The sequence below is a fragment of the Pleurodeles waltl genome, chromosome 11 (assembly GCF_031143425.1).
Source record: "Pleurodeles waltl isolate 20211129_DDA chromosome 11, aPleWal1.hap1.20221129, whole genome shotgun sequence".
Classification (NCBI taxonomy): Eukaryota; Metazoa; Chordata; class Amphibia; order Caudata; family Salamandridae; genus Pleurodeles; species Pleurodeles waltl.
In genome coordinates this window covers 944185622-944213537 of record NC_090450.1, presented here as the reverse complement: position 1 = coordinate 944213537, position 27916 = coordinate 944185622, and the positions used below count along the sequence as shown (strand labels likewise).

Sequence of the window (27916 nt, the reverse complement as noted above, 5' to 3'; positions counted from 1 at the left end):
TTTTCAAATGTGAACAGGGGGCTGCATTTGGAGAAACATCCCTTTGCCTATTCATATTAAGCAGGCACCAGAATGAGTTCAGAATATATTAACTCCAATTTTTTATATTTATTGACTGACCATATTTTCTTTGTCAGAAACCGTAGCCCAAACAGTTAATGACTTCAAGGGAAATATGAGTTATATATGTTTGCAATGGGCTCCCACGCCCTTTCCCCCCTTTCTCTCAGGAGCAAAATCTAGATATAATATAAGAAGACCAACATCAGTTTGCTGGATCCTATTGTACAGAAGCAGAAAATATGGAGGAAAACTAGTTTATAACTTTTGCTATAGTGCAGCATTTACATAACATGACATTTGAAGTCTCATTCATTGATCACAAGTCTCATTCATATTCCTTTTAAACTAGAATGCTAATTCACTAAGTGCATTTTGTAGTGCATTACTAGTACTAAAGTATAATTACTAACATACTACAAAATGTTATTCGAAGAACTCAGACCTGACTGCAGGGATCCCTGCACACACAAGTATATGTTTTAGTAGCAAATGTGGACAAGACAGAATGGAGTGGCTTAAAAATGGGTAATAATTACTATTAAAGGGGCGGGCCTAAGGGAGGAATAAGGACGTGTTTAGTGACTATTATGGTGATGTATAGAGACGGACAAGCACTCACCCACAAAAGAATAAGCCAATTACTGTTCATGAACTATCGTTCTACAGTTACTACAGCCAAAAGTAATACAACACAACTGTAAATGTACTTCAGCTCCAAGATGGAGTAAGTCCAGCAACACACATGGCCAACCATTGGTAGTGGAAGACCCTCCAACAGAAAATAATGGAGGTGGGACAAAATAAAACCCCATAGACACTCATGTTAAAATAAATTATTGAAATTATTAAAACGAAATAAATTTTGTTTAAGGTTAAAAAATGTCTCTAAATAAAATACAATTAATAATTTATTTGAAATATTTTATCAACCCTTATACATTTAAAAATTAATTAATGTACCATTAACATATTTTAAAACAAATCTACTTTTAATTAACGATACGCACCAATTTTAATAATTTCAAATACACAATGAAATGTACTTGTTTTACTTTAGGTGGGATTTTTTTCCAATTTAACTTCAGAAAAAAATATCGTTTAATTTAATATATTAAAAATAACGTCGTTTTTTTATTTAAAATTGAGATAATAAAGCTGTAACTTTTTATAATATTCTACATTTAAAAATAAATATATATAATTATTCAACAGTAACATAAAAAAATATATATATTTTCTATTTTCTTCGCTATACTTTACCATATCAAGAAGTACACCCCATTTGTTGAGGTCTCTGCTAAGTGTGCAGTATACATCTGTGTCACCTCTGTCCTTGTACTGGTGCCATCTAACAACTGTGTCTATCTCAGTGTCCTAGAGTTTCTGCTGTGTGTGATAAGCCTTTTCTGTCTCAGCATCTTGGTAGTGTGTAAGACTTTTATTCTCAGGCAGTGTACTCTTGTGTCTTCTCTGTCCCAGCATTAGTGTAGTGCGTGAGACATGTGAGATGCGTCAGCAGCGTCTGCCCAGGTGTTGGTGTGATTCTAGTATATGAGATAAGTCTTTTCTTAGTGTCAATGTAGCATTTTCTTTTTCAGTATAATCCCTCTCTGAGTGTTTGTGTTTTTCTAGTATGAGACAAATCTTCTCAGTGTCAGTGTAGCATCTCCTCTGCACTAGAATCCCGCTCTCAGTGCTGGTCTTTTTCTAGTGCGTTAAAGATAAGACTTCTCTGTGTCCGTGTAGTATCTTCTCTGGCTTCATAATCTCTCTGCCAGTGCTGGTGTTTTCCAAGTATGTGAGACAAGTCTTCTCTGTCTCAGTGTCAGTGTAGCATCTTCTCTGTTAATCCTTCTCTCAGTGCTGGTGTTTTTCTAGTGTGTTAAAGATAAGTCTTCTCTGTGTCTGTGCCTGTGTATTGTCTTCTCTGGCAATATAAACCCCCTCCCAGTGCTGGTGTTTACCTAGAGTGTGAGACAAGATCCTCTGTCTCAGTGTCTACATAGGTCTTCTCTGACTGAAAAATACCTCTCCCAGTGTTAAGTGTCTCCAGTTTGTGAGACAAGTCTTCTGTGTCTCAGTGTTGGTGTAGTGCCTTCTTTGACAGTATAATCTCCCTCCAAGTGTTGAAGAGTCTCCAGTTTGTTAGTCAAGTCCTCCTTGTCTCAGTCAGTGTCTGTGTTGTGTCTTGTCTGTCAGTCTAATCCCTTACCCGGTGCTGGCGTTTTTCTTGTATGTGACACAATTTGCTATGTCTCATTGTCTGTGTAGGGTCTTCTCTGTCATTATCACCCTTCTCCCAGTGTTGGTGTTTTCCAAGTGTGTTAAAAGTAAGTCTTCTCTGTTTCAGTGCCTATGTAATATCTTCTCTGTCAGTATAACCTCTCTCTTAGTGCTGGTGTTTTCCTAGTATGTGAGACCTCTTCTGTCTATTAATGTAGTATGTTAGCCATGATTCAATGTGATTCAGAGAAGAGCAAATCATGGGGAATCTTACTTTTTTCTCTGACCGCAGTCCAACATTGCACTACCCAAATTTACAAAAAGTCTGCTTCGCAGGCAAGCTACAAAACGGGAAGCCTTTTGCAAAACACTGAAAACCACCTGCTGGCTGGGTCTTTGTGCCCTCATGGATCAGAAAACCAATCAAAACAGCACCTGTATGTGAACCATTTTTATTAGCTGCTGGGAGCCAATCAGGACAACTGACTCACAAACCTCTCAAACAGCATACAGCTCATGATTGGGCAGTACACTCCACTGCAGGCATGGTAGTTGGAAAATTACCACCAGCAATTCACTATCCTGACAGATAAAAATGTATCGGCGGATTAATTTTGTGATTCACTTTTACATGCCACAGACTACAAAAAAGAATTCTCCCACAACTACAGTCCAGATTTCACACATAAAGGACCCTATTCACAAACTGCATTATGTAGTATGAAAAGTGATATTACAGTAGTATTACATGCTACAAAATGCTGTTCACTAACTTACGTACAAAGACATCTGCCTCCATCACTGCTAGCCTTTCTGTGTAAAGGTCACTGTCACACGTTTGAAAACCTCAATGCACTCAGGTGTATGTTTTGGTAGTAAAACTCAATGCACATAGGCGTGGGAGGGGCTAGGGGAGTCTCTGGAAAAAAATCACTCTTAAATGGGTGTGGTTTAGGGAGGGGTAAGTAGGTGCTTAGGGAGGGGTATGCAAATACCAACACCCATAAACAAAAGAGTAAGTCAACTTCTATTCACAAACTAGACTTCTAAAGTTACTATAGCTAAAGGCCCCTCACGTGGCCAACCAGCGGCACTCAAATACACTCCAATATTAAATTAACATTTTTTTTACTTCTAAATTAAATGTGTATAATTGTTTAATAGTTAAACAATTAGATTAACAAACATGTAACATTTGTTTATTTTCAAAATGAATAATTAAGTATTTTAATAACTTTTTATTAGATATTAAAATGCTAGTGAGGTTTTTCTTTTTAATTTTGATAAAAAATAATAATTATGAATTAAATTCATCTATTTTAAATATTTAATTATTTTATAAACATGTATTTGATGAGTTACTGTGCTATACAATTTACTTTTACTAGCTGTAGGTTAATAATACTTATTTTTAATTATTAATCTTTGTTATTTACCATATACTTTTGCATAGGGACATCTCCATCCTGGTGGCAGAGAGAACTGCCTAAGTGTGAAAAGTTATAAGTAGTAAATTTACATTAAAACATCTGTCTTAGATATCTCCAACCCCTACATAGTGAAATACTGTAGACTTACATGTAAGTGCAAGAGTGAACGTATATATGGATAAATCTGCATGTGTAAATATACCCTTTATGAGTTAGAGCCTATGTTTGTATTTCTGGTCAAATCACTAGATCTTGCTCAGCCTGAAATAGTAAAGATCTGCACAATGCTGCAAAAATATCTAATGCAAAAAGGCCAAAATCTTTGTGCTCTCAAGTCTGTCCCCAATTACCCATTCCCACCTTATAAATATGATTCCCCGATTCCAGTAGTACTCATACACCACACTGTTTTATACGCAGCTACTCAAACTTTCTTGCCACAGTAAAAGTGTTCTCTACGGCATGCTAACCTGGTCTTTGGAGCTAGATTAATGTTGCATCAAATACCAATTAAAGTAATTAAATTAAATAAAACTAACATTGTGTTATGCTTGTGGCATCATTTTTGGTCTCTGGAAATTCTCAATAGATATATAAAACGTAGGTTACAATAATAGTTAGGGGTCACTGGCTACTACTGTTTCTGAGCACCGGTGTAACTCCTTTTCTATTACTGGTTTGTCAGGGAAAAACAATGTATGGCAACAAGAAATTAAGCTGAAAATCTGTCCCCTCTCATGAGTAACTGACAAGCGTGTTGTCTTCAACGGTTTGCTGGCGCAATCAATAATTAAACAAAAATATGAATACTCATGAGACACACTGAGTTAAAGAGTGAACATGGTCTGTCGGTGTAAAAGAGGCAGTATAGCAGCACTTCTGGCCACGAGCAAGACTCCATGAGGTACCCTTACCCCATTGGTTAAGAGAATATTGTCACTTACATTCCATTCAAAGCCACCAATCACAATCCCTGAAGCTGCTCCGGTGCCCGCAAGTCCCACAAAGTGTCCACTGCCGATGTTACTGGCAAAAAGCGAGGCTCCAATCTGAAAATAAGAGCAGATCCCAAAATCTGAGAACAGCTTTTACTGATAATAACACTATTACATTTCATCAGTGTTTGTAATATTCAGTTACTTACAACGTCTACAGACACATACATAATAAATTATACTGTTGCAAAATCAGTTATTTCATTTAATTAAATAATATATCTATGCTTATAGAAAAATTAAGAAAACCTTTAACCACTCCTGACTTATAATTACAAGGCTCAAAGAAACCAACAAATCCCATAAGGCTAGGTCCAGTTGGCTAAAAGCTAGATCTGGCTAAAGGTTTCACACAAGACAGCAGCCACTTTGAAAAATAAAAAGGAAATCCAATGTTTCCTCTTTATGATGTTGAAAATTTGGCATGTCTTTGGTTCATTTTATTACAGTATTATCTGCATTTTGAGTGTCCTGCATTCTGAACAAAAAGAGGTGTCTCCCAAGTATCAGTTTAATTTATTTAAATTTACATGAGTCCTCTCAAACGTTTTCATGAGCACTGTTTACATTTCTACACAGGCACATAAGACCCATAACATAACATAACTCTATGTAATAGGATGTGTGAAAGCTAAGACACTCTGTAAAGCTTGTCATCATCAGACAATGCATAACCCCACACTACTAATATACCAGCCTCCATCTTACTATTGTAAAAAGAAAATCCTTCCATGATGTAGGGTTGCTGTTATCCAAAGAGGGCCAGTGAAAACTGGGGTACTTTTGGCTCTAGAAGCACTTGCATCCAATCTTTAAACTTGAGTAATCTAGTCAAATACGTTATTATGTATCCTGAGCCACAAAATACATCTACAAAATTCCAACTGAACAGTTGGCTTATTTAAAGTATCAATAGCCAGTTAATCATGAGGTTTATGGCATATACACAATATATTTTAAACCTAATCTTTCATTTAATTAGTTCATATATGCAAACATAACACAAATGAAAGGATACTTTTTTACCTGTTTTTCTCAATATGCTATCTACTATCTACAACTTTAATATTCAAACGTTGGAGTATTAACCCTGTTATCTATGATATCTAATAGTCCTAAAGTAATCACATGCCTGCAAGCTATCTTAATGACACTTTTGTAATGAGCATGGTGCGTAAGCACTTCTGGCCCGGGGAAAGATAGCTGAAGCAGGATAGTGGGAATTGTTGGGTATATTCCAAATTATTTGATACTCAACATTCACCATGCTGGTACACTCATTCCAACAAGAAGAGTACTCATACACTTGAAGTTTTAGAACATTCAAATATTTCTTTAAGCAAAGTTTTGTATTAAGAAGGTTTTGACCTGGAAATGAGTGAATGAGTCAAAGAGTATAGCAGCTACCACCAGCAAAAGAGGAGAAGCAGCGTTAGAACAACTAGCAAGTAATAGATTATGAGAACTCACCCAACCTTCCACTCATTACTAAGGTAATATGTCAAAATCAGTGACACAAGCAGTGACCTGCTGTAAGAAGTTGCATTATTATCACTTTTTTATTTCCTGTGAAATGATTTTAAAAATAGTCCCCAAAAGTAGGAAGTAAACCCCCATTTCAAAACCTTATCTAAAGTTCTGTCTGTTACTGTCATCACTTTTAATTACTTTGATTTTTTGACTCTTGCAAACACCATAAAAGAAAGGGAATTAATTACCTTTTGATGTGGGTGAACTATAGTTCCAGCCCAGCAAACTCCATAGAGATGAACAGTGATAAATGTTTAAAAAAACCTCTAAAGCAAGCTAAAGTCTTGGGTATACAATATTGCACACTCTTCCATTATCTGGTAATCACTATCCAAAAGGAGTGTTGCGGAAAAGAGCAAACTTCTTACCTCTGCAATGTAACCAGAACAACATTTACATTGTACCACTGACAAGTCTAACTTTAACCCACTCTCCTACAAAAAGGGACCCCTCTCCTGACTCATCTTCTGGTGTATGAGATTACAACTAATACTATTACAAAGCAATGCGCAGCAAAGAAACCTCCACAATAAACTCCTTACTTTGAGTAAAGTTACTGAGAATAGGATATCTACAGCAATGAACGAGTTCCTACATATTCCTCTACAACTAAATGGTTTTCCATGATACTGACCTAAAGTCTTAATTTCACTAAACTGTAACTCTTTACTCCACAATTAACACAACCCCTCATACCTGAACCTAAATATAATTCCAACACTAATCCCAACTCTAGCAATAACATTTGCCCTTTACTGCCACGCTACATTTTTAACATCGATAGGGCCTATTTTGTCAGTGTTTGTTTTTCATTGAAATAACATAAAATGTACATTTATTTGCTGTTACAACTTTGCTCTTCAATAATTTCATTGTTGGGGTTTTCTTTGTACTTTATTCTCTTCTTTTGTAATACCACAATCTCACTATAATCTACCAGATATTTAATAAATTCCCTACTGTTGGTCACCTCACGTTCTATCATAAATCATGGGTACAATTATACTACCACTAGTTTCCTTATAGTGGACAACAATTACCACAACACTAGGGTACATAATCATATCTGAAATGAAGAGCAAAAGAGAGAGTGAGAGGCAGTGAAACAGAGATAGACAAAGAGAGAAAGCGAGTGGGGAGTGTGTACGTGTGTGAGCCAAAAAACTCCAGTATGATGCACAAAAAGAGAAAAAAACGCAAGGTTTGACTACACATTGTTAGCTGATGTTGGGGTACCTGGGTAGGATTTCATGTGCCAATGGCAAAAGAAGAAAATAGGAACTGTGTGACAGAATGTTCTTGCATTGGAACACTGTTTGGACACTGATGAAACAAGTTCAAGTGTTCCCCTTCAACCTGCTTTGCATTATTAGCTTTTTGTATTCAATTGAGAAAGGGGCGAACTTGGCTGAAAACTACATCACTTACAGATATGGAAGCAATAGAAAAGTGAAAATCAATGTTTCACTTTCATCTGTACATGCAATAATGTCACTGCACATTCTGAAGCATTGTATTTAGATAGAACAATGATGAATCTAGTTTAAAATAATGTCTATGGAGTTTACATACCTTCTACAAGTTGAGTAACATCCACACATTAAAAATAGTTTGTGATATTGTAATTTTCTCTTATTTTTGTACCTAAAGCCTTTCCAATTTCTCTAATCCATCCAATTTTATGAATTTATACTAGCTGTTCTTCTAATATTTTTTAATACAGATGGCGTTTTACAATATGATTCAAACCCCCAAAAATATATCTAAAAGGCTATCAAATAATCTTACAGATACTAACAGAAAAACAACTTGCATCTGCTGAAGCGAGAGGAAGCAGGAAGCTTAAGGGAGTGGCCAGGAAGTGAATAGTGCGGAGCTACAGCGGAAGAGGAGGTGAGGAGAAGAGAGTGGGCTTCTGGACCGGGTTTCTGGAGCGGCAACTCAAGGGGCAGCCGAGAGGGAGGAATTAACTGCTTGCTGCTGTTGCTGCCCTCTCCACCACCTCCCCAGGAACTGTTTGTCCACCTGGCCCTGCCGTTTAATCACCTCTGCAAATCCGCCATTCATTACTACTTCCCAAGAGTCCAAGAGTCATAAACCGCAAGCTGCAGGCCCACGAAAAACAGTTCCAACCCCCCATGAAGAGGGTGAAATGCAGGGGGAGTTTGGAGGAAGGACTTCTTTCACATTTGTGTGCAGCAGCTGCTGGGGAACCCAGAAGGTTCTAGGTAGCAGCGGGCGCCAGGCAATTCGCGGAGGTGGCTGGCATTAGGCCTGTGCAGCTTGTGCCTGCCAAGGTGCCTGCTCTCCAGCCTGCGCTCCAGCTCCCCATGCTTCCTGCTTCTCACTCCCCATGGCGGATAGCGGGCAGGCAAACAGGAGGGGTCTCAGGCTTAGGCTCATACTCACGCCAGCAGGTCCAGGTGAAGCTTGCCCCATAAGACTTTTTTGCAAACTAACACAGCCCCTCGCCACCCTTATCACCAGTGGCAAACAATCAAACAAAAAAGGGGGCAAAGAGCAATCTAGGTGACAAGGTGATTAATGATAAATTAATGTAACAAAAGGCGAGGAATTAAGATAAACAGCCAGGTATAGCCCAGAGAGAGCCAAGTGAAGCCTACTAAAGTCTGCTAAAGCACATTAGTGCATGAACTGAGTGGTGGTGAGCAGAAGTAGAAGCCAGCTGCCCCCAGCGCCAGTGACCCGCCATCGCGAGCTGCATGATTAGCATGCTTGTGCCTCTCCCTTCATCCCTACTGGAGCCCGGAAGGAGCCTTGAAGGGCACCTTGCAAATTGGGAGGAAAGGCGGCACTACAAACTCGCCACAGAGTGCTGTAAAAAACACGCAGCTAGGGAACAGCAGTACCGAAGAAGGGCAAACATCCTCTAGACCAGCAGGACACAGGCAACCAGAGATCAGAACAAGTACCCACACTAAAGGAACAGCAGGCATGCCCATCGGTGGTGACAGCACTAGTTCACAAAACACGACAGCCCCTTCCTTCCAATTACTGCTACCAGAAATCAAACATGTACATGAACTACTAGAGGACAGTAATACCCAATCCTGTGCACAATCGCCCATAAAAAGCCCAGGGGTGAAAGCATATCCAATCAAGAACTAGGAAATGTATCAGACTGCTTCCTTGCATCATTGGAAGCCCAGATAGAAACCCAAATTGAAGCATCAATGTCACAAACTCTTGCACTCCGTAGGGACTGTTACTGCAGATGCATTAGTCCAGTACAATGCGGAGTACAAGCCTCTCCTCAAAATGGGACCCATAGCCCCTCACTGGTCTCTCTCGCCTCCATCAGTATCATTCAAGACACAATAGCAAGGGCACTGTTTTGGCAAGCACAAAAAATGGAGCTCCAGATTGACCTAATTCAATCCTTTGCCTCAACCTTAGTGGACCTGGGTCTTAGAGTAAGCTTCCTAGAAAACCTACTGAGGTAGACTATGTCGAACAGTCCTATGCATGTTCCCCACTGACTGATAAGCTAAGCACTCTGCCTGAGATACTACAGACACTCATTGAAAGTGCCCAGGCTACAACCCGAGAAACAAAACAAACACCCTGGCCTTGGACAGTGCTCTGATAGCAAACACAAATGGCACCAACATCAGCCTTCCCCTGGTGTTAGGATCTCCAGGCCAAATGGGGACTGAACAAGGGTATGAACAGGTGTCTCAGTTACTAACAACACTGCTCTCATGTATCACCAGGACAAATGGGGCTCCACACCTCCCAGGACAGACTGAAGAGAGCATGCATGCTCAAACACCTGACCCAACAGCCCCACTAAGCATATCAAATACATCAAACTTTCAAGAAGGGCAAAAAAGAAACTGATAAAACACACAAAAAAACAGCCTCTCATTAAATGGAGGTTGATGATGCCAAGGGCCTCAATCACCTCCCAAGCGGGCCGAGGAGCCGGACCTCCAAGGCTCTTTTCAATATTTAGCCTAATCACTAAAGCAAGCACAGGGCCCCCAGTGGCTACAAGGTCATTACTACCTGACAATGGACCTTAAACCACACTGGAATTGACCTACCAAGGGATAACGGGCACATGTTAGGTCGCAAGCTCAGTGGTCACCACTAATGACCCTAAAAAGCTAAAAAAAAAAAGCAGCTGCTCCAGGAACCCTCCCCCACACAGGCCACAATGGTCAACATTACCCCAGAAGGACCAATACGGAGGCAGTGCAACAGGAGCCTAGCTAACAACTGTCCACAAGCAGCTCGGGGAGGCACTAGCTCAGTAAACACACACAACGTGCCCCCAGATAAGACGCAGGTGGGACCACAAACAGATTTGGCTATCAAGTACACAGACGCTCCATTGGACAACTCGGCAGCAGCTTTAGATGTGACCAGTGGGGTACAGCCATTTGAGCTAAACATTCAAGGGCACACGGCTACTTTACAGACAATTGCTCCAAAGGCTCAAAGGGCCGAGATGGGCACTAACACAACTTCTCTTTGCAACGACCATATGTACAGCACATTTCCTATCAAAGGTCCCCGCCTCCATAAGCAGCAGTGAAGACGCAGTACGGCCCTACAACAGCATCCCAGGTGCATCAGTACCAGGAAATGCACAACAAGGCTAAACTCTAATCTGGAACACCACTCTTTGAGGGACAGTGGATAGTAAGAGTGACAGTAACGATCGCCCAAAGAACGGTGGCACAGTGGGGAGATATCTTGTCACAATCAACTCCAAAATCAACGGCCTAGTAATTGGAAGCAAGACGGACTAGCATGCAGACCTCCTTCGGACCGCTCAAGCTACTCAAGGCGCCAATTTGATCAAATACAATAGCCCAAGATCAATGGTTAATGGCCAGAAAGGCAGAGAGAAATCACACATGTTGAGACTGCCGATCAGCTCAAACTGCCTTTCATTCCACACTTTTCCGCAAGGGGAGTCCACGATACACTAAACAGTCGAATTCTATGCCTGTTTCAGTATATTCCGGCACTGGATGCAGTAACCTCGGATGATATAACTTCTGTAAAGTTTGTAAAGATTCCACGGAAAAGGCTCCTCAGATACCACAATAACCACATGACGAAGTGCTGACAATAAAAATGTCATTCTGAATGAATAAAATATGGTTGAGGACTGGGGGATTGAACTGTTAAAGCCACATCCACAAAAATACCCTCATGTGCTACTCCTGCAAGAGTTATCCAGGCCGCACAGTTCCATCCTAAGAGAGGCACAGGGCGCTACCCACGACTGGCTGCCAAGTGCATCAAAAGTTTTTAAACTCCTAGAAATATCCTTCGCACATAATCGAAGAACTGTGACTTGCACGACAGGTAGCCATGACAACTTCAATCGGAGCCAGCCAGATATGTTTCACAAGGGGATCCGTGAGACGCACTCCTGGCCACCTTCGAGCTGTTCAAGCGCAACCACAGAAATCCTCAGCAGAGTCCAAGTTCATAATAACATCATTGAATGTGGCAGGTCGGAAGACAGGTCTGACAAGTAAATTGACGGTGGCTTTCTTGCATGAATGTGATATCATCTGTCTACAGGAAACGTGGGCACTCACCCCAACAGTCCTACATGGCTTTTATGAGCTCTTTAAACAGGCAAAACAGTCTAGGCTTATTTGGGTGACGGTTGGGAGGCCTCTCAATCTTTATCAAACAAAATGGCAGGATCTAAGCTGTGCCCCACACATTAAACTCTCAGGCAACAGTTTCAGGGCTAACAATTTGCCATAGAAAGATTCCTTTGCTTTTGATAAATTGCTATTACAACAGGCAGACAACATCAAAACCACATGAAGATCTCCGTAATTGCCTGGAAACAATTCTTTTGAAATACACCTCATACAAAGTCCTGCTGACAGGTAATTTCAATATGAAGGACCTGGGAACCACCGGAGCAGCTGCCCAAAACAAGGAACAGGAAAAATGAACAACTTCTTGAGCACCTACAAGCTAATTTCAGCAGAACAAGTAGTCAAGGCCACTGCAGCTGAACCTCAGCTCCCCTAGACTTTCAGGGGAATTTCAACAACTGATTTTTTTTGTCTGAATCCCTAGCAACCATCTTAGGAATTTTGAGATCCACAATAGGTGCGAAGGTGATCACAACCCCCTGACGTTATCAGTGAATCTGGGAGGACCTGCTGCTGCTAAACACTGGACAGTAGGGTCTTCAACACCCACAGGAGCAAGAAAGTTAATCAGGAGGCTGAAATGGAGGACCGCAAATACAACACTCATGACTAAATGGCTACTCACGGTGACCACGGATCCCAAAAGTTCTCAGGGAGAAATGCATACTAGGTGGGATAAGCTCTTATCGGAGATCATGGATGCTCTAAAAGCAACAGAGGCCCGCACATACCCCTTCAAAGACAACATAGAAGGAGCAGAGCATTCGGCCGGATAACAAGACCGCCATAAGCTGATGGAGCATGCTAAGAAAGGCCTAGCGAGTTCTCAAGTCCCAGTGCACAATAAAAACTGTAATGCATCTCAGCAAAACACGCAAGGAACACAAAAATGTAGTGTGGGAAGTGAAGAAAGCCAGGGAAGACAACGAACGGTTAAGTGTCCACAAAATTCTCCAGGAAAGAGGCCTAGCTTGCTTCTGAAGTTATATGAATAAAATAGAAAACACCCTATTCCACTAAAGAACACGGAGTTCCAGAAGGGGCTTGGGTAACTTATGTAACAGCACAATACCCAAGCCACCTGACGGCCCAAGAGTACACGGACAAAGGGGAATCAGCCGACCAGATGACCCAAAACCAGTCAGATTTCACAAACCCATCCCAGGACTGCAAAGTTATCAAGGGAATTAAAAAATGATGGGGCGCCAGGCCCAATGGCTTGCCTGCAAGAATCTTTAAGTGTGCAACGGAAGACGGGGCCAAGCGGCTAACCCCTCTTTTCAACCAAGCCTAATTTACTGCCCAAATTTCAGAATCACTCTGTGTCCAGTCTTCAAGAAAGGCGATTCATAAAGCCATCTAATTACCGAATTATAGCCCTGTTAGACTTAGAGGCAAAAGCTTACGCATGGTTATTACTTAAGCAGCTAGAAGCCTGGGTTTTGGACAATGACGCACTCTCATTTTTTCAGAGAGGCTTCCGGGCAGCAGCATCAACCATCGACAACATCACGTCTCTCACCATGCTGAGCCAGCAAGCAACCCAAATGAAACACCTTTCCCTCTTTTGCTGTTTCATTGCTTACAGTGCCGCTTTCAACAAAGTTGACCGCCCCACATTATGGAGAAAATTAAACATGTGGGGCATTTCCCTCTTACGGGCGATAGCTTTTCTCTATTCAGATATATATGTTTGTGTCAAAACTGGGCCACACACTGTCACTCCCAAATTCGCCACCCAGAGTGGTCTTAAAGAGGGTTGCGTCATTGCCCTGCTGCTTTTTAATCTATACACAACAGATTTGGGTAGAGCCCTAGCAACCAGTAGCCTGGCGGCCCCACCACTACGCCTTATGACTCTACATATACACCAATACGCAGACAATATCTTCATTATGGATCATACAAAAACGGCTCTGTTGCAAGCATTGTGCAGTCTCCATCCTACAATGGAATGAACTTTCTCAAGGTTAATGAAGATAAGATTAAAGTGATAATATCTGGATGCTACAAGAAAAATAAATCTCTGATTTGTTGTATGGAGACCAAGTCATTAATACGTCACATAAATACAACTATTTAGGGGTCTGGTTAATGAGGCATCCCAATCGAAGGCCCACATAGGCTCTTTAAAAAAGAAACAGCAGCCATAACGTACAGTCTTGCATGCCTCAATAAAAAAGTGGCTGTGCTGCACTGATCCTCAAAGTCATAAAGGTCTGTCTCCTCCCGGCGCTCCACTACGGGCACCAGGCGCACCCAGGGGACTACGCAACCACTATGGAGCACCTGAAGATTTTAGGATACAAGAAGGTATTTCAATTACCCAGATACATGCGTGAATCCAGAATCCACTTGAAATTTGGTCTGACAAGTCAACGGCTAGCCGGTGAGTAGGATATCTTGAAATACTACATGTGCATACTGAAAGCACCCGCAAATTCACTGAAAGCTGGTTTAAAAGATACATTTGTGAGGGCAAAGAACCCTTGGCAGCAGGCAGCCAATGCAGAAGACAATGCAATCTCTTCAAATAGAGGCAGCAGCCTTAGCTCTTGATACTGTTCCTTTCTCAACATGGAAAAAGATAATCAACAAACAGGTGTGGTCGGTGTCGTTTCAGCAAGACACTGCTTCCCTGCGGACTTCATATACTTTATTCCCACTGAATACAGACATACCTCTCAGAGGCCATCAAGTGCCACACGTGTAGAGACATTATGGCCCATAATTATGGAAAAGTGGTGCATAGAGCTGATGCGGCACTGCTTCTGCAACCCCTAGCGGCACCTAACAACAACATGGTTGCACTGAATGTATAATACAGTGCACCATGGCGGCCATTACAAGAATATCGTCAACATTTTTAACGCTATTGTGGCGCTTTGCTACGCTAGTGTCAAAAATTCTGACACTAGTGTAGCAAAGTACAAGGAGACCCATAGGTTTCTATGGGTGTGTCATTTTAATGGTTGTTCTGAGCAGGCATTAAAAAAATGATGACGAAAATGGCGCAGTGAAATCTGTTACATTTCACTACACCATTTTTGCCGGCCTCCTAGCGCTGGAAGGCCCCCTCCCCCTCCCCCCCCCTTGCATACATTATGCCTGGCGCAGGCATAATGTGGTGCAATACATGCACTGCACCACTTTGTAAATGTGGCACTGAGAAAAGGCCACCTTAGCGTCAAAGTAAATATGCTAATGCGACACAAGGGGCACTTAAATATGCCCCTATGTATTTGCAACTGCTAGGCCTACCCGTGGTATATTTCAACCCAGCTTGGTCCCCACTGGGGAAGAGGAGGGCCTGCAGGCTGTTTGACTTCAGGAATAATTCCTGGCTCCATCTTCTGTGCTGTTGCCCCTCGCTTGATGCTGCCAGGAGATCGCGGCTGAAACAATTTTTCTGATGAAGGGGGCTCACACCTGTAAGGAGGCTTCCTCAATATGTTTTTCCCAAACTGATCTGCACAGTAAATCTTCCCAGTATGCATTTTATGGACTTATACACACTTTATCTGTTTGACTGATGTTCTTATTAGATTTTACTAAAACCTCTTACAGAAACTGCTGCAATGTTCTAACAAGCGCTGGATTTATTTTTAAATTATATCTTTTTACTGTTTTTTACATTTGCAATGGTTTTAAGTAACGAGCAATATCAATAAACTTGGAACAGAGCAACTAAAGCAAAATCATTCAAGACCTTTTTGGGTCAAGCATATTTTTACATGTTGTAATCTATTCTGTGGGCTTTAACCATGCCCATCTCATACCCATCACTTTCATTCGTTCCTGGCTCTGCCTCTCAAAAATCCCTTGATTTGGTTGGTAAATGCTTTACATTTGTCCCTTGAAGCTGTTTTATTACACCTTGCAGACTGACCCTGTTACATGGAGTATTGCACTGTCGGCCATATAATTTAGCGTTGGCGCACTACTTTTTTCTTTTGTCTGTCCCCTTCGCGCTCCATGGCGGTATCCTCGATCGTGGGGATATTTAACTTGGGCTTCTCTCAGCCCATTTTCTAGACTTGGAAGCTTGCGTTGTGTGCTGTTCCCCTCATCCCCCCAACAACACTGCTTGTTTTCTTGGTTATCTGACTGGCATTCCAGTGATCGAGCCCCCTCCCCATCAGGCGGCTGACACTACCTCTTACCTCTCGTTGGCAGATGAAGCGCTTAGTATCAAGTAGTCCGAAACCTGCAGTTTAATAAAAGCTGTCATGCCGGATAAATGACTGAACAGCAATGTCACGGGCATTCCTTTTACAGCGCTCAGATCTCACCAGAGCGTTGGGGTGAAACTTTCTAAATTATGTCTTCTACCATCTCACAACAAAAGCGACATTATAACGATTTTGACTCGCATCAGTTAGGTAGTATGAAAAGTTACGAGGACTGGTCTACCTCAGTTAACACGGGTGAGGCAGGGGCTGTGAGACCTGAAGCCCACCCCCTTTGCAGAGTAGCTTGTTCCTTCAGTTATTACCCCGTACAATGATGAGACTCCAGTACCTGCCCGCGCGAGGCAGACTAGGGCTCCGGGGAGATGCTATATCTCACGCTGGGTAATTCCGCATTCATCTCTAAGAGGTCGTTAATTGTTTTAAAGCCCGTAGGGCTGGGTGCTGCAACAGCGCTTTCAGAATCTTAAAGGTCCCCTCACAAGAATGACTCTTCGTCTACGGGACACGCCAGTGATTTCGAAAGATGCTCCCACCGGAAGGATGTTCTCTGTGCTGGAATCATTTCCACGTGGGCAGGTGCCCTGGGACCGCAGAGAGCCTCCTTCCGTGGGAAGGTTATTATAAGGGTAATAGCCTTCTTCGCAAAATTGATGTTATCAGTAGAATCGTTTCAAACCAGGCTGCGCCCCTATAACAAGAGTCAGGCTGGGCCGTGGGGAGAGGGGGTGGGGACTGCTGAGGAGGGCAGGCTACCGAGGTCGCGTGCGTGCTCTCTTGCCAGCAATGAGGAAAGCTCAGGCCTCACCAGTGCTTTAAATGGGTCGGTACTGTCCGGAACGGAGTACCACCACTTTTTTTATTTGGAGGGGGAGAGTACGTGCACTTTTATTTTTCCATTTCAAGCACTGGGCCTCACTTAACTCGCGGGAGTCTCTGTTCAAAAATCTCGCCAAGCTGGTTTTTAGGTTACCCTAAATATCACAGCAACAGGAACGTTATCTCAAAATGCCCCGAAAAATACAGATAAAACTCCCCAGGGATGATTAAGATTATAACAAAACCAAACGCATACAAAAATGATAAAATACTTAAAATCATTCTCGACTACGTTCTCCCAGAAAGGATATTTCCAACCCTACCATTGCCTGGAGAATTGATTTTTGGGGAATGGCAGTTCTGGGCTGTAAGGAGCTAGGGAACCCTGGTGAGGTAGTATTCCACGTGAGTGAAGTTGCACACGTACCCATCCCGTGGTGTCACGTTTGCTGACATCCTAAAGCATCCCGGGGTTTCAGTCCCATGGTTATTTGTGTGCACCCACAACACAAGAAACCTGGAGTTTGGGATCTTAAATCCTCGAAAGTTGGCCAGGCCTGTTTGTTACTGAACCCAATGACCTCAAAGTTTCAAAAAGGCATCAAGCCAGCAAGATAGCTCTGTGGATAAAACACCATCACCAAAAAGGTATCTCTCTACCTCCTTCTTCCTCTCTACCTCCCTCTACCTCTATCTACCTCTACCTCTCTACCTCTCTATCTCTACACCTCTTCCTCTCTACACCTCTACATCTCTACACTTATTCCTCTACCTCTCTCTCCACCTCTACCGCTCTCTCCCTCTACATCTACCATTCCCCCTCTACCTCTCTATCTCTACCTCTCTCTACCGCTACCTCTCCCTCTCTCCCTCTACACCTCTACCTCTCTCTCTACCTCTCTCTACACCTCTACATCACTACACTTCTACCTCTACCTCTACCTCTAAACCTCTCTCTACCTCTCTCTGTATCTCTACCTCTCTCTCCCTCTACATCTACCATTCCCCCTCTACCTCTCTAACTCTACACCTCTTCCCCTCTACACCTCTACATCACTACACTTATACCTCTACCTCTCTCTCTACCTCTACCGCTCTCTCCCTCTACATCTACCATTCCCCCTCTACCTCTCAATCTCCACCTCTCTCTACCGCTACCTCTCCCTCTCTCCCTCTACACCTCTACCTCTCTCTCTACCTCCACCTCTCTCTCTACACCTCTTCCTCTCTACACCGCTATATCTCTACACTTATACCTCTACCTGTATCCCTCTCTCTACCTCTCTCTCTACCTCTACCTCCCTCTCCATCTACCTCTCCCCCTCTACCTCTCTAACCCTACCTCTCTCGACCTCTACATCTCCCTCTACACCTCTACCGCTATCTCTACACCTCTACCTCTACCCCTGTCTCTCTACTTCTACCCCTCTCTCTCAACCTCTCTCTCTCTCCCTCTACCTCTCTCTAACTCTCCCTCTACCTCTCCCCAACTCTCTACCTCCCGCTACCTCTCTATCTCTATACCGCAACCTCGCTACCTCTCTACACCTCTACCTGTACCTCTCCCTCTACCCCTCTCTCTACCTCACCCCTACCTCTCTCTCTACCTCTACCTCTACACCTCTACCTTCCTCTACACCCCTACCTCTCTACACCTCTACATCTCTACACTTATACCTCTACCTCTGCCCCTCTCTCTCTCTCTACCTCTCTCTCCCTCTACATCTACCTCTCCCCCTCTACCTCTCTAACTCTACCTCTCTGTGCCTCTACTTCTACCTCTCCCCCTCTCCGTCTACATCTCTACGTCCCTCTACACCCCCTCTACCCCTCTCTCTCTACCTCTACCCCCTCTCTCAACCTCCCTCTCTCTAGCTCTACCTCCCTCTCCCTCTCCTGCTCTCTACCTCTCTCTCCCTCTACCTCTCTATCTCTCTCTACCTCTCTCCAACTCTCTACCTCATGCTACCTCTCTACCTCCTTATTTCTACACCTATACCTTGATACACCGCTACCTTCCTACACCTATACCTCACTACACCTCTACCTTTACCTCTCTCTCTACCCACCCCTCTCTACCTCTCTCTACCTCTACACATCTACCTTCCTCTACCTCTCTACCTCTCTCTACCTCTACACCTCTACACCTCTACATCTCTACACCGCTCTCCCTCTCTCTACCCCTCCTTCCTCTCAACCCCTTCATCTCTTCCTCTACCCCTCCCTCTCTACCCCTCTACACCTCTACCCCTCCTTCGGTTTCTACCCCTCCCTCTCTCTCCACTCCTCCCTCTCCCTCCCTACCCTTCCCCCCTCTCTCTACTCCTCCCCCTCTCTTTCTACCTCTACACCTCTCTCTACCTCTACCCCTCTCTACACCTCTACCGCCACTCCTCTCTACATCTCTACACCTTCACCCCTACACCTCTACACCTCCCTACCTCTACATCTCTCCACACCTCTCTACCTTTACACCTCTCTACCCTCCACCCCCCACCCGGCGCTTATTGATTCTGACACAGCGAGTGGTCGTATGTCATTCACAAAGCACATCAGTAGTCTAACACAAGCAGCTAGCTAATGCTCTGAACACAGCCCCCAACCGTCCTTTAATATTTTTGATGCGTGTGAGTACAGCGTTATACACATATCTAGGGGTGTTTTTATGCTTGTTTGTTTTTTCTTTTGCCTCTGCTTTGCGCTCTGTGTCCGTATGTAGTTTATTCCTCTTCCTTGGTTTTGGGCATGCCGCTTTTCCTTTGTCATTTATTTATTTATTTAGAAGTTTCAAATAGTGTGAACTCGACTGGAGGAGTGCGATACATGAGTACCACTTGCGTACGTGAAGTTTCATATAGCGCAAACTCGATCAGAGGAGCGCTTTACATGAGTACCATTTACATACAAGTTTAGCAGATGAAAAATATAAAAACAAGTGCATTTTAAACAGAAAAAACACAGAAATCCTCAACACAGCTCTCCTGGCACAGCAGAAGAGCTGATACTACAATATTCACTGCACTTGTTAAACTCGCCCCATAATGCTTTGCACAGCATTTCTTTTACAAAACATTTTGGCCCATAACTGAGCCTAAGGTGGTCCTAAGACAATGGGACCACCACCACACTGTTAAGCATGACACGCTCTTCCTGTCTAGGTAATCTTTGGATCCCCACACTAGGTTGGAGGGGGATGCCCAAAATAGTAACCCCTCCCATTATTCAATGTATTTTTAAGCTCTCATGGCTGGAACTTTTGTTTTATGGCTGGGAGTAGTGTGTGTTTTTAAGGGTCATGTTTGTAATGTAAAACATCATTATAATAGGCCTGCTAGGTCTGAAAATATGCAATGTACTGTGTTCTTTAGGGACTAAATATCTAGTTACATTGCATTACATTCTGGCATTCCCTTTTCAGGTGGTTATGCTCTCTAGGGGCTGACTATATGGTTACATGACCATGTTTCCTACAAATGCTATTTTTATTGTAGTGCCCTTAGGGGCTGTTCTGAGCATTACAGTCAAGATGCTACAATATTTGCTGCACTAGGAAACTCGACCCATAATGCTCTGCGGGGCATTCCTTTTATAAAACATTTAGCCCATAACTCACAGTGTGGTGGTCCTATGACAATGGGACAACCATCAAAACAGTCAGCGCATCATGCTCTTTCTGTCTAGGTCATCTCTGAGTCCCCACGCTAGGTTGGGGAGGACCCCAAAATAATATTGTAAATAAATATAATAAATAATGGAAATATTTTCATTTTTTGCTGTAGATAGAGGAAGAACGTACATGGAAGTACTTTAGTTATATGCAGGGCCACTGGAATTATGTGGCAGAGAGGAACAAATTATGTGGCAGGTTTGGCCAATTTATGTGGCAAGAAAAGTCCAGTTATGCATTTGCAACGCCAATAGCTCTAACTCAGCAAATGCAAGACCTATTGTATTGCAAATACTTGTTTAGGTTGAATTTGATCATTTTTGTTAAGCAGGCGAAATGTCTAAGGAATGTTATCTGTCATGCAAAAAGAATTATAAAGGCATTTCAAAAATCCTTTGCTGGCTTCAAAATAGATCAGCTTCCCAAACTCTACCCCGCCGCCGGTGTCAATATCTGTCTTAAGTGCGCGTGTAGAGAAAAAACAGTTCTCTTTACCTAGTCCACACAATTAATGATAATCACCAACGGGCAGTTTTCGTTTGAAGATTGCCACTTGGGTTTAGTGACATCATTCAAGACGTGGGCCCTTTAAAGATATTACTATCAAGCCTCATTAGTTCTAACACATCAGTTTAAAAGTCTACCAATAGGGCAATATTGCCCACACATTTATTACTAACCGGTGTAAATCAACTCCCCTACCACTGCTCTCAGATAATTAAGGCGATAGCATTCAAAATTAGTGCTTTACTTATGCTTTAATTAGTCCTTTAACAGTAAGTAAATTTCTTTATTCAGTTATAACAAAGACAACCATAAAACACATAAAAACATCCTTAAAAAGCATATTAAAAAAAGAAATTGGTAAACAAATTTGGAGATTCAGAATCATCTAAAAACTAAGAAATGTATAAATATTGGACAGATAAAAAGTTGACGCTTTTACGCCAGCATATAGCACATTTTAAAAAAGAACTTACGCCCTTGCACAGAACAACATCAGGTACCATACATAGCCAAAGATAAGCTGGGCGACATTGCACAAAACCCTTACTCTTCAATAACGGCACTAAGAATCTCCGTATAAAAGGAGCATAAAACTGGCAAAAAAAGAGTAAAATGAAATAGTGTCTGTGGAGAAACCCCATCACACAGGCAGATTTGAATAGATTTTGAATCATTTTGCCTGAGTGGGAAACCAAAAATACATCTAATTGAACTTAGACAAAAACAAGTAATGAGCGCCCTTTCCCAAACATTGTGAACCAAGATCGTCTTTGCTTCTGGGAATTACTGTTTATTAAGCACTATGGTGACATCTTTTACAACTCACGTTAATAAAGGGTGTACATGGATCAGTTAATGAGTGACCAATAGGAGAGCAAGAGTCCTTTTAACCCGTACTGTGCCTAGGACGAGGTGATCTCGTCCAAGGGGCCGGTTCCACAGTGCCTTGGACGAGATCACCTCCCCCTGCTATGGGCCCCTGGGGGGAGTGCTAGCGCTCCCCCTGATGGCCCGACACACCCCTCCTCTGAGCAGGGATGGAAGGGGAACCGCTTCCCCTTCCACCCCCACCTCCTCCCAATGACCCCCCGTGGTGTCTGATGAAGTCAGCACGCTTTCGCGTGCTGACCTCATCAGAGGCCTTCCCTCTGGCGCTGGAAGCTCAGCTTCCAGCGCCCGATCGGAGGAGAAATGCAAAGCACTTCACCTCCGATCACGTGGAGGGGGCAGAGGAGCCTGAAAGGAGAGGAAAGGCCTCCGATAATAAACTTTATTCCATCTTGTTCACTGTAAATTTTAGGCCATAATAAATTGATATGATGGCTATCTTTGGGTCATTCCCTGGTCTAAAGTCAGACTCTTGGTCTGACATTAAGTAATTTTCTTCTGTAAATTTTGCATTTTGGGTAAATACAGTTCTTTCAAATATTTTTCCAAACAATGGTACATTTGATGTAGGCCTGTAGTTTGTTGGATTTGATGAGCCTATGTTTGTGCTTTTGAGGACTGATCAAACATAGGATATTTTAAGCTTGGATGGGAAATAACCTAGTTCCAGGGACTTGTTGAGTAAGTATCTAACTACTTTCCCTCCATCGTTGTGCGAAGAAATCTTTAAAGAGTTTTGAATGTGCTGGAACTGCAAGCGATCCTGATGGTCTGCTTATGTTGACATGGGCAAAAAATATTTTTCTGGGAGGGTATTGAAGGCATGTAGTGTTGGAAGATTGTTTTTGTCACTTTCTATATGGTAGGGTCATATGTTGGTCTGGTGTTATCTGTGTTCTGCTTGAGGTAATTTTCTAGCTTTCTAATTTTTTAGAGGTCTTCAAATTGTGATTTTTCTGTGTTTTGGCATCTGGATTGTGAAATTCTTCAGAAATTTTATGAGTCTTTAGAAAGGGCAGTCAGTTTCGCCTGTCGAGTAGTGTTGTATTTTTAGGATTCTCGTGGCTCTTCTGCAGGCTCTGTTATATTGGTGTAGTAGGAATTTCACTTTTTAATATCTTGATTTTCTCCATTTGTGTTGTAGCATGTTGAGTTGTGTTTTCATTCTTTTGATTTTGTCATTGATCCATGACTTGTTCTTTTTGTGGCTAACCCTGGAAGTGTTCTTTATGTTTTGTCTTATGCAGTGGATATCCAGTTCTAAAAGGTGTGTATGTCTTGAGGTCACATATTTATTAGTGTTCTTTTCAAGATGTGAGCTGAGTTTCTGTACAGCCTCAGCCAAAGGTTGCTAATTATGAGCCGGACTAGCTTTTAATAAAAACAATAAAAGCAAATGTTTTTGCAATACAAAATTAGGGGTGGGCAGAATTGTTAATTCTGCAGGCGGAACTGGAATCATTTAGTAATTCCACATTACTGATGTAACACTGAATTACTATTTAATTCCATTGTTCGGCTGGTGAAATTAATTCAACAGTGTAATGGTACTTAAACAGGGCTGAGAGGAAACAGTCCCTCTGTTTTTAAAAACCAGTGCAGATTAAACTTCATTCTGCAGTGATTTTTAAACACAGAGGGACTGCTTCCTCTTCCAGCCTTGCTTAAGTACCACTGGAGTGGATACCACTCGATGCCCTTACATACTTAAGTGAGAGCACCAAGGGGTGTGCACTGCACTGCAGTGCACTGCATATACCTCGATGCCCTTATATAGTTATCTAAGGGCACCACGGGGTATGTGCACTGCAGTGGTACTTAAACAGGACTGGAAGAATAAGCATTCCTTCTATGTTTGAAAATCAGTGCAGATTAGCTTTACATACTGATGTAAGGGCACCAATGGGTATGCCCTGCACACAATGCACTGATTACACCTCGGTCCCCTTACTTAAGTAAGTAAGGGCACCAAGGGGTATGCACTGGAGTGGATACCCGTTGGTGCCCTTGCATACATATGTAAGGGCACCAAGAGGTATGCACTGCACATTGCGGTATCCACTCTTCCTCTTAGCGGAATTACACAGAATTGTAATGTAATTTCATGGAATTCTGCAAAATAAAAGTCTTCCCATTCTGCCCACCCCTAATGTCTTGTCCATGTCAGACTGGACTCCATGCTGCCATGGTGGGTGGAGATAAACTACACTGGCCTTGGACAAATTCAGGGACCTTTATCAAAAAGCTCAAAATCTGCTGGACATGCTCAGCTATGTAAGCGAATTAAAAGTTAGTCCACCCCTCATTGTTTCTCCTAGTGGTTTTGGAGCACAATTAGTTTTCAGATAGGAATTTCAGTGACTACAAGGTGACAGTAGGCTGTACATATCTTCTGCAGGCTGACTCTTTTGGAAGGGGCAACAGACCTCCATAGCTTTTAGAGGGTCTAGTTCTCTCATCTTCAGTGTTGGTGAGGTTGGTAAATTATCGGATTGACAACGTGGTTAACAGTCTTGCTATCCTCTTCACTTCTGGATTCAGGGCTGCTTTGCTTCTATTTGCATTTATAGAGTTTTAGCATTAAAAGAGTGATTTTGTGATTCAGTAGCTGGCTGGTCCCACTGAGAGCAATTGACTACAGAGTGATGAATGGACATAATAATTCAATGCAAACCTTGGGTGGCAATTTCAGGTGGCAGAGAGCAAAATGAAAGCCGTTCTTGGCATAAAAATGGTGAGTCTCCAACCTGAATCAGGTCTTTTGGCATGTATGCCCCCTGGTTACTGAACAGATAAGTCCTGTCCAGCCACAGGCAATTGTCTTGTCACGTTGCTATCTCCTGGTTAACTCTTTGTGCGAGCAGCTGTATGCTCTGAGGTGTGTAAAGTCCAGACCTATCTTCACTAAAAGCTTTCTACCTGAGAGGTGCAAAGTAACACATTCTGCAAGAGGTGAAGTACAGCTTGGTTAATGATTGGATGTGAGTGAGACGCTAATGCCGGCATTATGCTTAATAATTCATCCGAAGTGATGGACTTTACATAGAGTGGGGGTGGAGGAGTGCATCAATGACTGCCCTCTCTCTCTCTTCTGCTCGTTCAATCACATACCACTGTACAGTCAGAAAACACAAGGCATGTTATTACTTTTCCACAGTTCTTGTCTGTTTACCCCCTTCACTTGGTCAGATAGTTCTCCCTCGTTCCTTGTAAGCAGCTAATTGAGGATTTGGCCATTGGATATAACAAGGTTTAATAATCATTCTGAAGAATATTAGTGTGTCTCCCAAGTTAACTTTCTGTACCAGCTAGAACCTCTGTGGGTGGCTGACGTCTTATCCCTTCTTGCATGTGTGAGGATGCTGAGCTGCAGAGAACCTCTGGTGAACCCCTCTAAATCTCTGGGCTCTTTATGGGCCCAGCCTACCCTATGTTGTAGTCAACCACGAGGATTAACGCTCTATGGGAAGTCCAGCCAAAAATCTCTAAGAGGCTCATTTAGAGTTAGCGGACAGTGCCCCACAATAAATCTGTTTGAAGTCCTGCCCCACTAAACACAAAGAGTGCCAGTGCCAAAAACTCTGCTCAGAAGCCTGAAGTTGGTATAATTCAATGTCGGAATGCAGAATACCAAGGTTTGTAGTTTTAAAACCACCTCATACATCTTTATCCCACTACAGGACACTCTCTCTTCCTTTATCTCACTCCTTCAAGTTCCTGCTTTCTCACTTTGCACCGGTTTTGACATCTTTCTCTTCCTCTGTCTTTCCGATCCGTGTAATTTCTCTCTCTCCTCTCCCTCTCCTCCTGTCCCTTTTCTCCTACCTCTCCCCCTCCCTCTCCTTCTCCCTTTCCCTCTCCCTCTCTCTCATCTTCTGACCACCAGCAGTGCTCCAGTTCTGTCTCCTGCATCCCACCTGTCAAACCTCTTTATTTTGCTTGTGTTTCTTTTTTTTGGCTGTGTTTTCCAGCCTATCGTGCCCTTCAAGGCAGCAACATCCCATGGCTGGGAAACCTCTCTGTAAAGTTGGCTTTTAATCCTATGAAGTTTTGAGAACTGCTGCAGTCCTTTTGAGGTTCCAAATGCACCATCTGCCACTATGCTTGTCCCACCTCCTGCCAGGTTACACACTGTCCTAGTCTGCCCTGCAGCTTACCCTTAACCTTGGGTGAGTGCGTGAGTAGATGGTTCAGTGAATTCTATTGGAATGAATGTGTTGCCCTCAGCCAGGGCTGGACTGGGAACCCAAAGCAGCCCTGCAAATTTTGTCAGACCAGCCCCCATAGCGAGCGAGCCTGATCACTATAATGGGGTTTGGGCCCCCCTACCCAATAAAATTTGGGGGGAAAATGGCAAAAACAGTTCATTCTACAGCACATTTTTCATTAAATATTCAATTGTATTAGTTTTTGAAGCATAGCAAATTATGAGCTTGCAGTGCACCAGGATATGGCAATCTTCATTGGGGCTCTTCAGCGATTCCCTCACCATCACCCTCTAACAGCGCCTCTCATCTCTCTGTAGCCCTCTCTCACATGTATTTCATTTGTTTTATAGTGACTCTCTTACTAACGTAGGGTGTTGGAGCACTCTACATCACTCACACATGCAGACTGTGAATCGTGTGTGTAAATCAGTGTATAGAAAATGTTACATAAGTCAAAGGAAACTACAAGGTGCATGATTCACGTCATCCATACTGGCAGGCATTTTTTAAGAGTGCTCGGTCTGGGGAAGCATAAACTCGGGATTCAGAACGTACAGCGTTAGCACTGACACTACTAATAATGTATTTCTACCCAAACAAACCCTTTTTAGAAAAATGAGCATAATGAAAGACTAGGTAAAAAACATACATTTCTAACCTGTGCCATGCAGTTTGCCTGTAGCTCTTTCTTAGCAGTTCATAGCTCACTGAGCTCGATGATGATTGTAACTTATGAACTGCAAGTAACAAAAGGATCTGCGGGACAAATGCAGTATCCCACTGAGCTATACACATAAAATACTGTTCTTTGAGCTGCATAGAACATGTTCTTTGCAGAAGGCATATTAACCCTCTGCACTATATTAGATGAGTGAAAACTGCCACTAGACAAAACTCTGATCTCTCTCCAGCAGGTGCAGTAATAACCAGAGTTGTCTTGGCATTTTTATTGTTGCCTGAAAACTGTTGGATATATTCTGCAGTGGTTTTAAAACTGCTAAAAGGTCGGCCCCCTGTCGTTCTAGCCTCCCAGGGAAACACCCCATGCCCAGTCCGGCCTTGCCCACAGTGCAGCTGCAAACTCAAGGCTGCCGTGGGGCAGCGCATTAGTGAAAGGCGGACCAGCTGTTAGAAGCCATCAGTCTGCCTTTCACGTTGCAAGCAGCAACCCTGCCTGTAACTGAAACGATGGCAGAGATCCCCCTACAGGTGAACACAGTGAGTGACTACAGCCGCCTGCAGGGGGATATCTAGGGGTCCATAGCACCCTTTTACCCCCATTCCAAGAGGTGCCGTCAGGGGTGTAAGGAGGTGCACTGACACAGCACCACCTCTTTGTGCCACCGGGTGCCCCGGCCGACGGCTCCTTTCCCTCTGCACCCGTGTTATAATATGGCGAGGGCACAGCTCCAAAATGTTTCCTCATCTGCAGGGGGCCACAGCCCCATGCAAACGAGGGAACGCCTCGTGAGATCACGCAGCGCTACATGTGTGCCACCGAAATCTTATTACACAAGGGGGGCGCACAGGCGCTGCGGCCCCTCCTGTACTACTAGAGTGCCCCACGGGGTGCAAAAAAGTAGGCGCACACTTCTGACAATACTGCCCCAGGAACTCTGACATAGTTTGTCTCTGCCCACCTCTTCCTTACTGCCTTCAACTCTGCCTGATATCAGCCTTTCAGTCCAACGGGGAAGTTAATTTGTTTAAACATTCAGGGGGTGAAGGGGGGTGCAATG

At 43.0% G+C, this 27916-nt stretch overlaps 1 protein-coding gene across 2 annotated transcripts in view; it reads right to left on the bottom strand.

Moving 5' to 3' along the window:
- The window catches only part of LOC138266369 (sodium/glucose cotransporter 1-like), a 223536-nt gene that overhangs the window by 161769 nt on the left and 33851 nt on the right, over positions 1 to 27916 (bottom strand). For both annotated transcript variants that reach the window (XM_069215104.1, XM_069215105.1), the window contains exon 3: positions 4661 to 4765. In XM_069215104.1, the coding sequence (XP_069071205.1) occupies positions 4661 to 4765 (105 nt within the window). The remainder of the gene's footprint in view (positions 1 to 4660; positions 4766 to 27916) is intronic.